At 41.9% G+C, this 16680-nt stretch overlaps 1 protein-coding gene across 1 annotated transcript in view; it reads right to left on the bottom strand.

The window, feature by feature from the left end:
- Positions 1-16680, bottom strand: part of Csmd2 (CUB and Sushi multiple domains 2) — a 568711-nt gene that overhangs the window by 274073 nt on the left and 277958 nt on the right. Inside the window, 2 exon segments of the mRNA XM_037203342.1 lie at positions 5691-5848; positions 7806-7896. Coding sequence (XP_037059237.1) covers positions 5691-5848; positions 7806-7896 — 249 coding nt within the window.

Raw genomic sequence — 16680 nt, 5'->3', positions numbered from 1 at the left:
GGAGAACTTGTAGAGCAAATGTCTCATGTATTTAGAGTACATGGATAGGAAGGATCTGGCCAACGGCATTGGTGTGTGATGTCCAGGACAGTGACTTCTCCTCCTGGAGTCCCTAGGAGCTCAGTGACTTAAACTCCGATAGCGCTAGTACTATAAAAAACTAACTCGACAGAAAGAAGATGAAGGCAATCCTCTTAGTGGTAAGAGGGAGCCGACGGAGTGCTCAACTACCCCATAGAACTAACTGGGAGTGATGATATCTGCAGACTCAAAGCACCCGCAGCTTGTGCAACTTTGCATTACATGGTACTCTTGCCTCCCTGCTCTCTCTGTGTGGCTGGTGCGTGCCTGCCTTGTTGTGCACTCTAGTCGTACATACTTAAACTGTGCCATGGAGACTCCGCATTTAATCCCTAAAGTGTATGCATTTGTCCCCATGACTCCTTATGTCGTTTCATCTCTTCAGAAGAGTCAGCTCTCTAGCTCGTGCTAACTTCCTATATAGAGCAAAGATGATTGTCAACCTACTACCCTGGTTATATCACATTTATATACACGCCGTGTCGTACTTAGCATGGGATAGATTTTGTTGTATTTAGACTGCGTCATAGACACTCTGCTATGAGGTGCAGATGATATCTCCTTGATAAGCTGCAGGGGGTGCATGAACGTCGAGTGGACTACTGAGGAATCTATGAACTCTGCAATCTCACTCGATTCAAAACCTTTTTAGGGACATGAGAAGATAGCATGTGCATCACTACATATTTGCCCTTTTCATGCTAGGCTCTGCTCGTTGTTGTGTCAAGACCATGTTTCGCTATGTTGTGGTTATCCGATAACCATCCATACTCAAGTTCGGCCTGAGTGAACATGCTCTGGTGCAGATTGACATAACTGACAATAACATCCTTCTCGAGCTCAGATAATAAGCAGGCAAACTGCTCGTATCCAAAGAGAGAACTAGAGTAGTCTATTCTCTTTTGTCGAGTCTACAGAGTGTCTAAGCTACTCTTAAAGGTTTTACCAGTTGGTTCTCCCCACACAGGGGGTATTCTTTTCCTTATCCGCATCGTGGAAAATTTTTAATAACATGTGTGAGAATCTCTTACATGCTCTGGAGTGTGTCTAGTGTGCAGATATAATTCGTTCTAGTTGGATATATGTGAACAGACTGATGAGCAGTTGATTCTCTGGTGGCAGAGTCATTGTATGAGGTAGTGGGACAGAAAGACGCAGTATGACTAAGGAATGAATCGCTATTAGATTGGCCTAGAGTAAGATGTGGGAGGAGCTCTGCTGGAAATATGATCGCGAGGTGGAGATATGAGATCAACTGCTGCCTAGTCAAAGTAGCGCCCTCGGCAGATGACACAGTGCAACATGTAAGTTGCGCATTTCGTGCTCGTGGATAAGCCTAACCTCATCTTCGAGTTGGGCTATATGTGATGTATAGAAATATATAATACCAAAAATGGGGGGTAGGTCATTTTATGTCGTATAGGATGGGGCAATGCTGAAAAGCACGAATTCTATCCCCGATATTGTAAGACATTGCTTTCCATCTCTTCGGCCATTAGTCTCAGCTATTTTATTAAATGTATTGAAGCTTGCCCTGGAGTTTCTAAATTTAGATCTGGTATGTGAGTGTAATTATAGACTCCTGTATGTAAGTCACATAAACCCTGTCTCTTGCACTCCTGTGGGAAGTGCTAGTTGGATGACTGAGGGGTGAGGGCCATGTGAATGCTGAACCCTCTGATAGAGAACAACAGCTCTCACGCTGAGACTCCAATTGCGGACTGAGACCAGAGAGAAGATGCCTGTAGAGGTCGTGTATAGGAACAAGTAAGTCAGAGTGTCATTGTGCGGCCACCTTTATCAATGAAATTACGTCGTAGTCTAGACTTGCTACATTGGTTAAACGCGCGATAACAGTAATAAAGAGACAAATAGTAGTGTGATTACCAACTGCAGAATGTATCTGACTCTCTGGCAATATGTCTCTCGTTTACACACGCGCCCCACAACTGTGAACTCATGTGGAATGGGTTATGCAATAGCAGATGTTATCGAGCCCCAAGTACCTTGATAAGTATACCTGTGTTCTCTAGAAAGTGGAATCGTCACAAGGCCCTTAATTGATGTCAGTGCTGCATTACACTCAGAGTGTGAGTCTGTGGATTTCTGATAGATGGCTGTAGACGAGCCCATGGGTAATAGACTGTCATGCAGGAATGGCAGTGTATCATCTAGTTAGACGAAGTTCGGAACAAAAGTGTCAGTGTACAACATGGTCAAACAACCAACGATATGGTTATGAGACAAGAAGTAGCAAACAATTAGAAAGTATCCAATAGCTCTCTCACAAACCGGCTAAGAGAGAGACATGCACAAACGGCTTAGCTAAGAGAGATGTGGCACTCACTGATGTGGAGATCTCCCAACAATGTCTCGCTCAAGATGCGATCTTTCAGATCAGCAGCTGCGCTGAAGGACGGGTGTACTCTGTACATTGGATTTTATGTGTGTGCCCCTGATTGACAGGATTATACTTGTATCGTATAACTAGCCATCCCCTCTATGCAGAGAGCGTGAGCTTAGACCAGGTTATCTAGTTTTTTTTATGTGTCTAAAGCGTAACCAAGAAAATATTTGAGCGTAGAGCTAGATGATATGTAAAGGCACGTAGAGAAACCCAGACAATCATTCCATTACACACAATCCAGCCTCACGCTACTACCCTCATGCTACTCTCCAGAAGTACATTCTCAAGAACAATGTGTAGAATTATGATGTTTTCCAGATAAGATGTGCTCACTGTCTCGAGTGTAACGCTGGCCCCAGTCGCAACTCGGACGTCCTCTGAAGGTTCTATCGGAAGGCTCCGCGATCTGTGTGAACCCAGATCTCTCACATCCTGTCAACTCTGAGATTTGGTGCCTGTGAACTTATAGGCTCGCACAGAGATCTCCTTGGCGACTCAATGGACAACTCAATAGTTTAGAACATATTGCATTTACAGATATATACATTAAAAATTTAATGCGTCTATTATCCTTTCATACCTCTCTAGAATATTGAAGATACAAAATATATACATGTGTCCTGTGCCACGCAGAGATCCGCAGTTTTCAAAGGCTGCATATATGCCAAAAGAGAACACGAGCCCTGAGTGTCAAAGTGGAACTGTTTCAATGGGAGGCAATTAGGCATAATCATAGAATAGGCTCATATACAAGAAAATGTTAAACTCAGAACGATAATGAACACGTTGTCTGTCAACTCATGGATGATACTACTATGATTTTGGTGCTCCTGTTTGGAGTATCTGATGTCCATTCTTTTTAACTTGGATTTTACTGTCAGTAGAGGCATAGTGTGTCAAGTATAACGCTCGTGGGTCTCGCCCTAAGCTATTGGGTCGCTGTGCATCAGAGTGGACTCGCTCCCGCGCTCTCTCTCCTCGTGATACTCTGGATATCGCGCTCCTCTCGTTCCCGGGTGTTTTGTAAAAGAAGGCCTAGCCCTGACTCCGTGAAAGGAACTTTGGGATAGAGAAGTTTTGTGGAAGGTGTGCTGCTCTCCTTTACTGACTCTATCGAGATATAAGACACATCAGACTCCACTAGAGCTGAAAACAGAGGAACTCAGCTACGAGTTGCTAGTGCAAGTGAGAAATGAACATATATCACTGGTGAAGGGTGGACTCATTACTTTTTCTCCTGATTGGAACAAGTTGGAGTATTGTAGAGAAGGGATTGATATATTATGACACAGGCAAGAGATGAGTGCTTTTTTGATCTAATAATTCCTATGTGATTTAAATAGTGTCTCAGGTGAAATAATCTGTTCCACGTGTACATCTTACATCGGCGATAGGAGTATTGCGCCACGCAGGCGCTCACCATGCAAACTTCCAGCCGCTCCCATAGGTATAGAGGAAGATGGAGGACACGCACGTTGTGCGCATGGTTTTTCCTTTAAACTGAGCGCGGTTCTAGTCACTGAGAAAGCTGTAGCGCACGATCGCCTCGGAGCATGATAAGCCTACCAACTCTAGCGGGTGCTAGCTGCCCTGGTGTCCTGGGGAGTCACTGCTCCCCGGACACAGTTACTTTATGAACAAGACATATACACCGAGCTAGGTTTGCGTTCTCAGATAGGGAGTTCCCTAAAGATGCCAAATTGTCCCCAGACAGCTCGTAAAGACCGAAGTTAATCCTTTCAAACAAAAACAGAATATTGCATAAGTCATCGTCCACACATGTCCGTGCATAGAGGTATGAGGGTGGTGCATAGCTTTGTTTAGGTGAGTACAATTTACAGTCGTCATTGTACATCATCTGGCTGCACATGATGTGTGGGAAGCTGTCTTCAAATCCAGACAGAAGGTCTCACGGTTGGTGCTCTCCTGCGCCTCCAGCTGCGCTCAAAGGGTTGCTCTCAGTTATTGTGTGAATGATATTGTTGCGATGGAGCTCGACTACTTTGAACTAGATCTAGACTGAACACCAAGCAGTGAGATTAGATTCAGAGGATTCTCATTCAAAAAAAGAAAGGGGAGATTATTTAATTACTTTTAAACCAAAAAATAACTACTAGTCTCTAAATATTGTTACACTGTATATGTGGATTTTAATATTTGATACAACATTTTGATGAGATATTTACTTATATGGATAGTGACTTCTGACCCTTTGCATGTAACATGGGTACATACTCAATGTTTCTTAGTCTTATTGTGTGATGATGTTGTGTGTGTTTTGTGTTGGATATGTGTGCTGTGTCTCTGTAGATAGTTTAAGGGTTGTTTTTTTGACCTCAGAAAAAGACCCAGATACATGTATGTATTATTTCGCCGTTGCTTTTGGTGATCCTATAACGGTCCATCTTGCTTACCTATATCTATAGCGTTACAGATATGTAATCTCGCTCATATCTAAATATATTAGTTGCTTTAGTAGCTCAACTGTAGAGATTAGTTTGGTCTCTTATACCATGAGCTCATGGTTCAATTGAAAGCGTGCATGGTGAGGATATAGTTCACGACAATCGCCTCCTTTCTCCTCCCCCATATAGATTACTGGTTAGGTTAGCTCAAGCCATTACAAACTAACTTGATGTGTATGTAATTTAGGTAGATGTTGTCTGAGACCAACATTGAATACCTAGACGCATATCTATCTAGATAGGGGACCATTCTCTGCGCAAGATACACTTTCAGAGAGATCTTACAAACTCAGTGATGCGGTCTCGTATAGAGAATGTTTTAGTGACTAGAGTGAACCGCGCTCTTCTTTGTGGCTTGATCATCTTACTGCCAGAGAGTGACTGCAGTTGTACTACCCTGTTGCACATATTCTTGGCTCGCAGCCTACCTCAAGTCTAACTTCATGGGGCAGCGTGTTGAGACTCCATGCCAATCTAAACGAAACGCTCTTCCAGTGATATACATACTGCGTGCATTTAATCTTTCTTTTCTTTGTGGCAAAAGTTAGCCACTGGGCAAGGAAAGTGCCTTGCCTCGTACTGATATACCAGCAGGGGTGATAGCTTGTCGCAAATTCTGATACCTACTACACTGTTCACATAATACGCGTCAAGTTCCTAGTGCTTCATGTTACCCTCGCGTGGAGCCTCTGGTCGAAGGACAACTGTGTTAGTGGATCTTCTCTCTGACTCATTACCAATCCTCTGCTATCATTATGCGTTTTCTGTTGTCAATGATTCTTTTTGCTTCCCTTGGGGAGCCAGGAAGTCTCCGCATACGCTCCGAAGGCGCGAAAGTGTAGAATGCGCGCTGCGTCCACCAATTCATCGTGGGCTGAGGAGGTTGTAGGAACATCTAAGTGAAAAAGAGGGATGCCTGAGTGCCAAGAACCAGCTACTGCATAGGCATCTTCCATTGTCTTTTCTCATACTTTGGCGATACTCTCTGTTCTTACTCTTGCTCTTTCTTGTCACTTTTTCCTGTTTTCATTCCTCTACATATGGTAATTCTTCTATCTTTATCCTCTTCTCTATCTATCGTTCCCTCTTGTGATGTCAGTAAAAGATACTGTCGTCCCTCTTCTCTCTCTCATGCTCTCTTCCCTCTCTCGTTATCATCCTCATCTTCAGTAACAAGATACTTCCTCATAAACTCCGTGTACGGTTCTGTAAGTCCCACTCGGTGAGTACTGGGTCGCCGCTCAAGTAGCAGTTTTCATGAATAAAGAAGTTCCACGGGAGTAAGTAGCGGTTGTGATGAACTGTCTCTAATCGCTCTCCTGTGAGACTCTGATGAGACTGAGAGACACAAATAATTACGCAGACTAACTATCTTTCTCGTAATCGTACTCTGAAAAGAACTCTAGCAGCAAATGATCCCTCTCAATTAGTCAGTTTCTTTGGGATTCCATTGCATTGTGACTAAACCAAGGCAAGACTACTGATATATATTACACAACTGTCGTTGTTGATACCAAGCTGTTGGCAAACCCTCAGGCTCTGTGGGCTTTATGAATAGAATTTAAGACAGATCATCTCTCTCTGTATCGAGGTTGCAATACAGACATTCTGTGCATTCCCTGGAATGTCCACCTCCTTCTGACTGTATCATAGACAGGCAGAAGGAGAACATCCTCCCAGTGCGACATTATCTTAGGAACCGTCTCTTCTGTCATCTCCTGGTTGCCACCCAGTGTAATGCGAGATATGGTGTGACATTGCACAGGCTGGGATGTGGCTCTCAGTAATAGACACACATGTGCGTCTGCCTCAAGTGCAACTCTAGAGGTGAAGAAGCTAGCAAGGATTATCTATTATTATTATTCATTATTGATTATTATTATTATTATTATCATTATTTTGTTTTGTTTTGTTTTGTTTTGAGACAGGGTTTCTCTGTGTAGCTTTGGTGCCTTTCCTGGAACTCACTCTGTAGCCTAGGCTGGCCTCGAACTCATAGAGATCCTCTTGCCTCTGCCTCCCGAGTTGCTGGGATTAAAGGAGTGCGCTACCACCTCCCGGCTGGATTATTATTTTTATTACTGGGTATTGAACAAGGATTATCTCTTTGTATTACGTGGTCTTAAACCAAAGCTACCTGCATTATAGTCAAGTGCTTTACGATAAGCCAGCCCCCCCTGTCCGTTCTCTACATGGTGTTTAGATATAAAGTGCCTATGAACTGTCCTTGTTAGCCTTGTTTTCTGTTCTTCTATCTTACGCGCCCGAGACTCTGGATGACAGAAAAAGTCACCAAGGATGGTTTCAAAATGCATCTGGAGGAGATGATGCTCAGTCCTACATTAGCTTCCTCCTCCTCCTCCTCCTCCTCCTTCCTCCTCCTCCTCTTCTTCTTCTTCTTCTTTTAAGTAAAACAGATAAATCTGAGTTTTCATGCGGTTGTTAAGATCCCACAGTAAGTAGAACTGAGCTTTAAAATCACAACGTTTTAGCAGAAATAACAAGAAAACGTGATAAAAAAAACATTACTGTGAAAGGCTCAGATCATAGGCATTGGGTGCTGGAATCGCAGGACTGCAACAGCCCGAATCCCTGTGGCTGTCCCTGAGCTCAAGCCTGTTTCCTTCCAACTTGATCTGCACACAGCTGGACAGGAACCCAGGCACTGCACAAATAAATCACTTTCCTGTGTTCCCGGAAGTCCTTCGCTCTTACTTGTGGGAAATGTAGTTCCGACCACGACGACATCACAAGAAGGGGCTGTGGATACCGAACTTCCGCATCAGTCTTCAAACTTAGCTTCTCCCCAAAGTTAGGCGAGTCCTGCTCAGCACTGGGCTTGCATCTCTGACATGGAGGTTGGTGCAGGGTGCAGCGCCGTCCTGCAGATCTGAGGGACTGTGCACGTGGCGGTCCAGCGCGGAGGGAGGGAGCTGATTTGGGCTGGTTGGGAGGCAGGAGAAGCTGACCTGGAGGAGCTGTGCTGACCTAGGCTGAGCCACTGCACTTGCCTGCGGGTTTGTCAGGGAGAGGGGCGTCATGCCAAAGCCATATGTGTGAGTGTCCAGTCTCTCAGGACGCCCTGCTGCTGCCCGTGTCCGCCTGTGTTCTGGACTGGAGGCTGGCTCAGTAGTCAAGGGGTGGAGAAGGTTGAACAGGGTTGCAAGGGCTATGGGTATGTCACTGCTGCTGTCTCAGGAGCTCATGAGAGCTCACTTTCCTGCGTGGCTGGGGGAAACATGCTCTTCCTAGTGCTCCTCGCTGCATGGCTGTAGTCAGATTTCTCAGTCCTTCTAGACCATGTGGATCTAATTCCTCCTATACATTATGCCTGGCCTATTACTCCTGGTCTGAGCTCACAGAGGTTCCTGTGGTTCCTAGTGTCCAGAGACAGATTCCTGCCAGGGTGATTGTTGTATGAGATGTTAATTAGTACCCCCCCCCCTTTGTTCAATGATTTGCTATGGATGCCTCCGGTTGAATAGGAATCCCTGACGTACACTCCTGTGACTTGAACCATCACATCAATACCCTGTATAGCCACATAATAATCTTGTAATTGGTATTAACCCCTCATTGTACAATCCACATGTTTACAGATTTTGAACTTCAGAGTGGAAGGGACTAGACAATAATACTGCATCAATCCTGTTTGATACTGTGTGGTATCAGATATTTTCACCTTTGAGAGAGGATTTGGTGTGATGACAGAAAGGTACCTCATGATTGACAGGAGGGGGCTTGCATGTCTCTGAAAGGGAGGGGGAAACGGCCCTGCTGATCTGGCGGGCTGTACATTGTCTTCTCATCACACACTTTCTTCTGTCCCTTCACTTTATCAACAGTGTCTAAACTCCCTTAAACATTCGGTCACCGAACGTGGTTTCCAGGTCCACTGATGCTCTATGAATAGTTCTAAAACGATTTACCCAAGTTTTTGTGCTGTCCTAGAGACAATAAAAGATAAATTTGGAAGGCTATGGCTCACTCACAGTCCTTTGATTTGCATATAGAAGCTTCCTCCTCATGTGAAAACTGAACCTTTAGTCTTAAAGGGAAAGAAGAGTAGTTCAATCTGGAACAATGTGAGTGACCATGGCCTGGGAACAAAGATTTAGGTTATCCAAAATACCATGCTCCAACATGAAAACAGTTTCATGGGTTTACAGAAAAAAATTATTAATCAAGGCAAATTTAAAATATATTGGTGGGTACCCCAGAGAGGCAGGTACTATGAGATGGGGCACCTAGTCTATTTAAGATACTATCTGGTGACATTCTTGGCTTTTGGGTTGAGGGAAGCTAATGTTCTGCCAAGTCAGTGGATTCTAAAAGTTTCTTATCTATTGTCAGCAGCTATTTGGTCCACTACAGATTATTGCAAAGAATGACTGTTTCTGAAGGGTAAAAGTAGACCAAGATAAGGTAACTACTCTTTGAATCTGCAAAATTCCAGTCTCTCCACAGTTCTGAAATTCCACATGGTCCATCAGTCTCTGCAGACACAGACTCCTTCCAAGAGTTTTTCACTCACAACCAGACAATCCTCTTGTCAGTAATTTTCCTTCACGGTCCCTCCCCCATCTCATGTGCTCTTGCATATATTGCCCTCTTCAGGTTAAAAAAAAGTGTTTGTGCTAGAGCTTGGCTTATGACATTGAAGTCTACTCTTAAGAAACACAGGCTTCAACCCACTTTGTCCTATCTACTAGAATTCTCAATGAGTTTCTAACCATATATAAAATAATAGACACTTCCTAGTTAATGTCTCTAATCTGTAGGGAAAATAGTAACATTCTGTGAGGTGGGAAAAGCACACTGCCTTGTACAACAAAACACCTTCCTTACGATGTAGAGACAATACAGCACCATGCTCACATATATCCTATAGGCCCCAAATATTTATATATGTATTTTGAATGAGCATCTGCTGTGGCACATCCCTGTCATCTCTACATTTCAAGCAATGAGGAAACCCCAGAGTTCAAAGTAATCCACTGCTTCATAGCAAATTCAAGGATAGCCTAGGCTACATTTTCTGCTCTTGCATTAAAACATTTTGGTCAGTGAGTCCAAGGATACTTTTCAAGTGCAATGGCATGTTTTGAGTTGAAAAGTCTGACTCAATTTGTCTGGCAGACTCTATCAAAAACTGTATTCAGTTGTTTTTTTGTTTGTGGTATGTTGACAACAAAAGAAAGAATAATCCTGAGAAGCAGGGTTCGATCATTTTCAGCTTTGGAGTTGAAATTTCTGTCACTGAGTCCAAGGACACTTTTCAACTTCCATAGTTATGTCTGTCCATAATTAGTGCCCCAGTGTTCTCCCCAGTTTCCTTCATGAAGTCGTATATATCCTGAATTCTCTGTGTGGTACGCTACTGCATCCCTGCAGGGGTGTTTGTAACCTTCATGGACAGTAAAAATAACTAGGCAGGGGAAGCAGGAAGGTGGTTCTGCCCAACAAAATTCAGTAGCAGGTGTTGATTCAAATGTCAGAAATGTGACCTCTAGGTCTTTATTTTAGACACATTTATGCACAAGCACAATTAGATGAAAATTCTTCTGGTGATAATTAGTTCAACCCTGTATTCACAACAAAGCACTTTGAGGAACAAAGTAACCTAAATACAGATCATAGGTGACTACAAGGATAAAGTAAAGTCTTGTAAAGTCTATACAGATAAGTTCTATAGATTGAATAAGAAAAAAAATGGCTTTTAGAATGGATGAGAAAAACTAATTTATAAGGGTCTGGAGGAAGGTCTGTGGCAGAATCAGCTCTAACCACACAGATAGAACAAACGTCAGCAGGCTTAAAATCCACTCCAAGCTTCTGGACAGAAAACAGGTTTTGCATTCCTCCGCCTTGAAGAAAGAACCCTGTATGCTTTAAATTCCAGGTTCCTCAAGTGAATATGTGCATGCAAAGACCTCGGTGCCCCACACATGTTCCCCAAAGGTCATTTTTTACTTTCCTGGTTTCTGCAGTTACTCCAGGTTATGTAAAAACAAAGAGGATTTAGAGGTAGGAGCCTCAGATGACAAAGGCATGTGGTGTTTGTCTTTATGGATGGGCTATCTCACTCCATATGATCTCTTCTAGTTCCATCTATTGACCCGTGGCGTTTATTTTCTGTATAGCTGCAGAACATTCCATAGTGTCTACGGACCACATTTTCATTATTGATTTGTCAATGGATGGATATTCGTGTCATTTCCATTTCCTAGATCTTATGATTAGAACAGCAGTGAACATGGTTAATCAGCTATCTGTGGATTGAATGTCAATTGCAATATTTTGAAATAATACAAAGAGTAGTATAGTTGGGCATATAGATTTATCTTTAGCTTTTTGGAAATTGTCTGTAGATGGACATTTCCTGTCCTGACCATCCACTCCCTGTCCTGATAGCTGCCTTCAAATTACCACACAGAGACTTCATATTATTTGTAAATGCTGAACTGATAGCTCAGGCTTATTAATAACTAGCTTTTAGATTTAAATTAACCCATTTTTATTAATCTATGTTTTGCCATGTGGCTCATGGCTTTACCTATCCTCTAGCACGTCTTGCTTCCTGGGCAGCTCACTGGCGGATCCCCTGACTCTGCCCTCCTTCCCATCATTCAGTTTGGTTTTCCTGGCTAACTTCCTGTTCGGCTACCAGCCTGTCAGTTTTTTAACCAGTGAGAGTAATACATATTCAAAGTGTAGAAAGGGATTGTTCCACAGCAATTCTCTTTCCTGATTTCCAGAGTGGCTAACAGTTGCAATCCCACCAATAGTGGATGAAAGTTCCCTTCTCCCCACACCCTCTCCAGAATTATTTGTTAGTTGTTTTGTTGATCTTTGCCATTCTGACTGGGGTAAGAGGAAATCTCAAAGTTGTTTAGATGAACAGTTTTTGAGAAAATTCTCTGACATTTTCATCCTCTTTTGAGAACTCTCTGTTCAGGTCCCAGGCTCATTTTGTAAATGGGTCCTTTGTTTAGTTGTTGTTTTGGACTCTTTGTTGTTTGAGTTTTTTAAATTCTGGAGTTTACTTTGTGAGATATATAGGTGGCAAAGGTTCTCTTCTATTCTTTGGCTTTTTCTTCACCTGATTGATTGTTTTTTTAGCTGTACCTAACTTTTTAGTTTTATGAAATCCCACTAATTAATTTTTGGCCTTAATTCTAAGGCAAATCAAGTCCTATTCATAAAGTCCTTTCCTGTACCTATTTCAGGTGTGATGCTGCCTATGCTTCCTCCTGTCAGTTTCAGTGTTCAGGTTTTCACCCTTTAGTTCTTTGATCAGTTTACTGTTAGTTTTTCTATATAGTGATAGATCCAAATCTAATTTCAGTCTTCTTCCAGTGGACATCCATTTTCTCAGAAACATTGGTTGAAGATGCTTTCTTTTCTCCACTGGATATTGTTGCATCTTTGTAAAATTTAAATGGCTGAAGTTATTTATGCTCATGTTTAGGTTTTTTATTTTGTTCCTTTCATCTGGTTTACATATCTGTTTGTTGTGATGGCTCCCCTTTTTTTATTACTAAGACTGTGTAATATATCTTGAGGTCCGGAGTGGTCTCCTTCTAACACTGTTCTTTTCTTCATGGTTATTTTGGCTATGGCTATGTGGGCATCTTTTATTATTCTTTATGTACTTTTAATAGTGTTCAATTTTGTGAAGAATGAGATGTGGAATTTAACTGGGATTGCTTTGAATCTATAAATGGATTTTGGTAAAGTGGTTCTTTTCACAATATTAATTCTACCAATACATGAGCATGAATGTTTATCTATTTCTAGTGTCTTTATCTCTTTCTTCATTTGTAAAGTCTCTCTTTCAAACCTCCTAGTTTCATTACTGTCAACTTTCACTGACCTATACAGATCTGTGTCTGTAAGACCTGGCATCTGAGGACCTGAAATAATGGGATAGACTACAGTTGTAGATTAATGCTGTAGACAACCTTACTTCAGTTTCAGTGTACTTTATACACGAATGTAGCAAAACAATGATCCAAGGAAGGTTGTTTGAGTTCAGTTGAACATGATCCGAAAAACATGTAAATAAATGGGAAAAAGAATATACTAAATAATCCTAAATACCAACAGAGCAGCCCTTTCCCAGAACTTTCTCAGGACAGACCAATTTTAACACAATTGACTGGCACATACTATAGATTCTATCTGAGAAAGCAGAGAACAAGCAGAAAACTATATCCAGATTCAGAGTATATTTACCAGATTGGGTTCTATAGCAATGTTCTGACATCCAACAAGAACAAGCATATTTTAAATTAAATGTAAATGTTTGTCATGGGAGACAAAAAAAGTCACATCCAAGAAACATCCAAGGATCAGAATGCACCGGAGAAAAAAGGCCTCTGCCCCTTCTTCCTAGAGCTTCTCACATAGTTCCCCAAGCATTATTCACAATACCTTATTCTTTTGACTGTGTTCTGACACATTCCCCATATATTTTATGCTTTTTGAGGCTATTGTGAATGGGTATGTCCATGATCTCTTTCTCTGGATGTTTATTGCTCATATATAGAACTATTGATTTGTGCAAATTGATTATATATCATGCCACAATCCTGTATTGGTTTATATTTCTAGTCATTTTCTAGTAGAACTTTAGGGATCATTCATGCATATCATGTCATCTGCAAATTGGCATGGTTTGATTTCATTTTTCCTAAGTGTAACTCTCATCTTTAATGTGGGATACTATTCAGCTACATAAAAGGATGTAATACGGTCATTTGTGACAATATGGATAATGTTAGATTTCTGAATACAGAGTAAAGAGACAAAAGGCAGGAAAGAAGCTGACAACAGAGGTGTAGCTAGAGAGTTTTTCTCTCTGGGTCCCACCAAGCCCCAGCAGTCCGACAGCCCACTTATAAAATAAACACACAGATGCTTATACTATTTAAACTGTTTGGCCTAATGGCTCAGGCTTCTTTTAACTGTTCTTATATCTTAAATTAACTCATTTCTATTAGTCTATAAGTTTCCACGTGGCTCGTGGCTTACCGGTACCTTACATGTCGCTTGTCAAGGTGGTGGCTGGCAGTGTCTCTGCCTCAGCCTTCCACTTCCCAAAATTCTCTTCTCTGCTTGCTTGCCCACCTATACTTTCCGCCTGGCTGCTGGCCAATCAGTGTTTTATTTATTAAGCAATCAGAGCAACACATTTGACATATAGAACATCCCACAGCACAGCAGAGACTGTTTAATTTGTACTCACAGAGAGGGACACGAACTCTCATCAAGTCCCACATTATATGTGACTGTGATTGTGCTATCAGACTTACTTACCTATATCAGAAGCACATCGAGCTCTGATCACTAGCACTGATCAACTGTACTTGGAGGTAAAACAGGATTCCTATGAGATTATGGGTGTCATTGATCAGCCTTCTCAGTCATCCTAGGAAAAAAAAAATGCCTTTTGGGCCAGCCTGTCTCAACATTGGGAAACAGTGTGATAGAAAGAACGTGGAAAGAAAAGTGGGCTTTTTTTTTTTGTTTTTTTGGGACAGGGTTGCTCTGTGTAGCTTTGCGCCTGTCCTGGAACTCACTCTGTAGGCCAGGCTGGCCTTGAACTCACAGAGGTCTTCCTGGCTCTGCCTCCTGAGTGCTGGGATTAAAGGTGTGTGCCACCACCACCCAGTGAAAAGGTGGGTTTATGTTATAACAGTTTCCTTGTTCCCTGGCCCCTCATTGTACCCCTATAAAGGTTATAGCCATATTTTCCCTTGGTAGAACCCTCAGTTTCCTAGGGGATTGAGACTGTTCCTCACTGTGTGAGCTAATGAACACAGTCCTGTTTGTTGAAGTTCAGACTCCTGTCCCTTTTCTGTCTTCTGTCTCTTTATGCTGTCTCAGAAATGTAGCACTGTCAGTCAGATGTTGAATCGAAACAATTTTCAATCAAGAGAGAGATGTGATTTTTTATTCCATTAGCTGGTGACATCAGGAAGAAGAGGTCTGGAGAATCATGGATCAATGGATGTTCTTGTTTACTTAGATAACAGGAAGGAATGTTAAGGTACTGTGGCTGACCTGAACCTACAGAAACAAGGATTCCAAATGGATAAGTATGGAGTGGGAAGACCAGGGATGAGAAATGAAGAAGAAAAAGACATAAAGATGACAAAAGAAATAGTTGGTACCACAGAGTTTTATATTAACTGAAAACTCAAAGGCAAGGAAGTTTATTAAGAAATACAGCATGCTATATAGTATTACCAGGTGGTAAATGGTCAAGGTCAGCAGAGACTTAAATCATACAATGTTGGTGATGAGAAACAGGATACCTCAGGAACAGCTGCCTTAGGACTGATAACCCCAGTCTCAAGAAAAGAGTTAGATCCCCCAGTAACTGCCACATTGCCTCCTTCATGGCACTGGATCCTGTGTCAGACTGGCCTGGGCCAAGGACACTGTTGAACAGGAACAGAGAACTATAGTTCCCATTGTCCTCTCATAGGTGCCTCTGAAAAAGCCTTGGGTCAATGTAAGTTGTCACATTGAATACACGTATTTCTAAATTTCCTAATTATAAATTTATTAAAATGCTTGTTATTCAATTTTGTCTGTGAGTTCTTCATGTATTCTTCTGCCCCTTGGCTGATCACGTCCCTTGGTGCACTGTCATTTGCATCATTCTCCACATGCTCAGGATCCCAGGCCTCACCCCAGAGTTGCTGCATCAGATCTACACCGTCACTGTATTTCTCATTCATGATTGTGTAGAATATGTTGAGAAATATCTTCTCCATCAGCACAGCTCTTTACTGTGAGAGATGTGTATAATGTGTGCTGCATTATAATACAAACACGGGACACTAAATGTATATTTTTTTCTAAACTTTAGTATTTATTCACTCATTTCCAGTGTAGGCATGTTTTGCTAGTGTGCATGTCTAAGAGATTGTCTGAGCCTCTCGACTGGAGTTACAGACAGTTGTGAGGAGCCATATTGCTTCTGGGAATCAAACTCGGGTTCTTTGGAGGAGCAGCCAGTCCTCATAATTACTGAGCCCCTCTCTCGACCCAGCATACTGATTCATAGATGCACGCACTCTCCATTTTATGGTTCTTAAAAGTATAATATTCATAGGAGTTTCTAGGATATTCTGCTATTCACTTTGTTTAAAGATCAGTTCCATGTAACATCACAATACTATATCAGACTTATTTTAGGGGTATTGCTTACATATATTAACAGTGCTTCTAGCTATCCTGTCATTCTTGATGACGTTTAGATTTGTATGTAGAAGCAGGTGATGCTTCATGTTATTTATATATCATTGACAGTTTTAATGAGTACAATGTGTGGTATTCATTCACTGTTCTTTATTTCAGGATGTCCTGTCATTCTGGATGTAGCCATTTATTTCTCTGCAGAGGAGTGGGAATGCCTGGGCCCTGCTCAGTGGAATTTGTACAGGGATGTGATAGTGGAGAATTACAACAATCTGGTGTTCCTGGGTGAGGATCTCTTCATCATAAATTCTTAATAATTGTCAGCATGAAGCTTGCTGCCTTTGTAGAATATATGATGGGAATTTGTACCTAGTAGTGGGTGGTAATGTTAGAAATTAAATGGAATGAGCAGGGTATGTACACGTTAAAGAGACTGTCACACTCTTCAGTTTTATTATTTTTCCTTGTAACTGAGGAACATGAAGCCCAGGACCTGCAACATCCTGAATTTCC

This window comes from Peromyscus leucopus, chromosome 2, assembly GCF_004664715.2.
Source record: "Peromyscus leucopus breed LL Stock chromosome 2, UCI_PerLeu_2.1, whole genome shotgun sequence".
NCBI classification, from domain to species: domain Eukaryota; kingdom Metazoa; phylum Chordata; class Mammalia; order Rodentia; family Cricetidae; genus Peromyscus; species Peromyscus leucopus.
The sequence above is the reverse complement of the archived record's forward strand: the minus strand, read 5'-3'. Positions and strand labels throughout refer to the sequence as shown.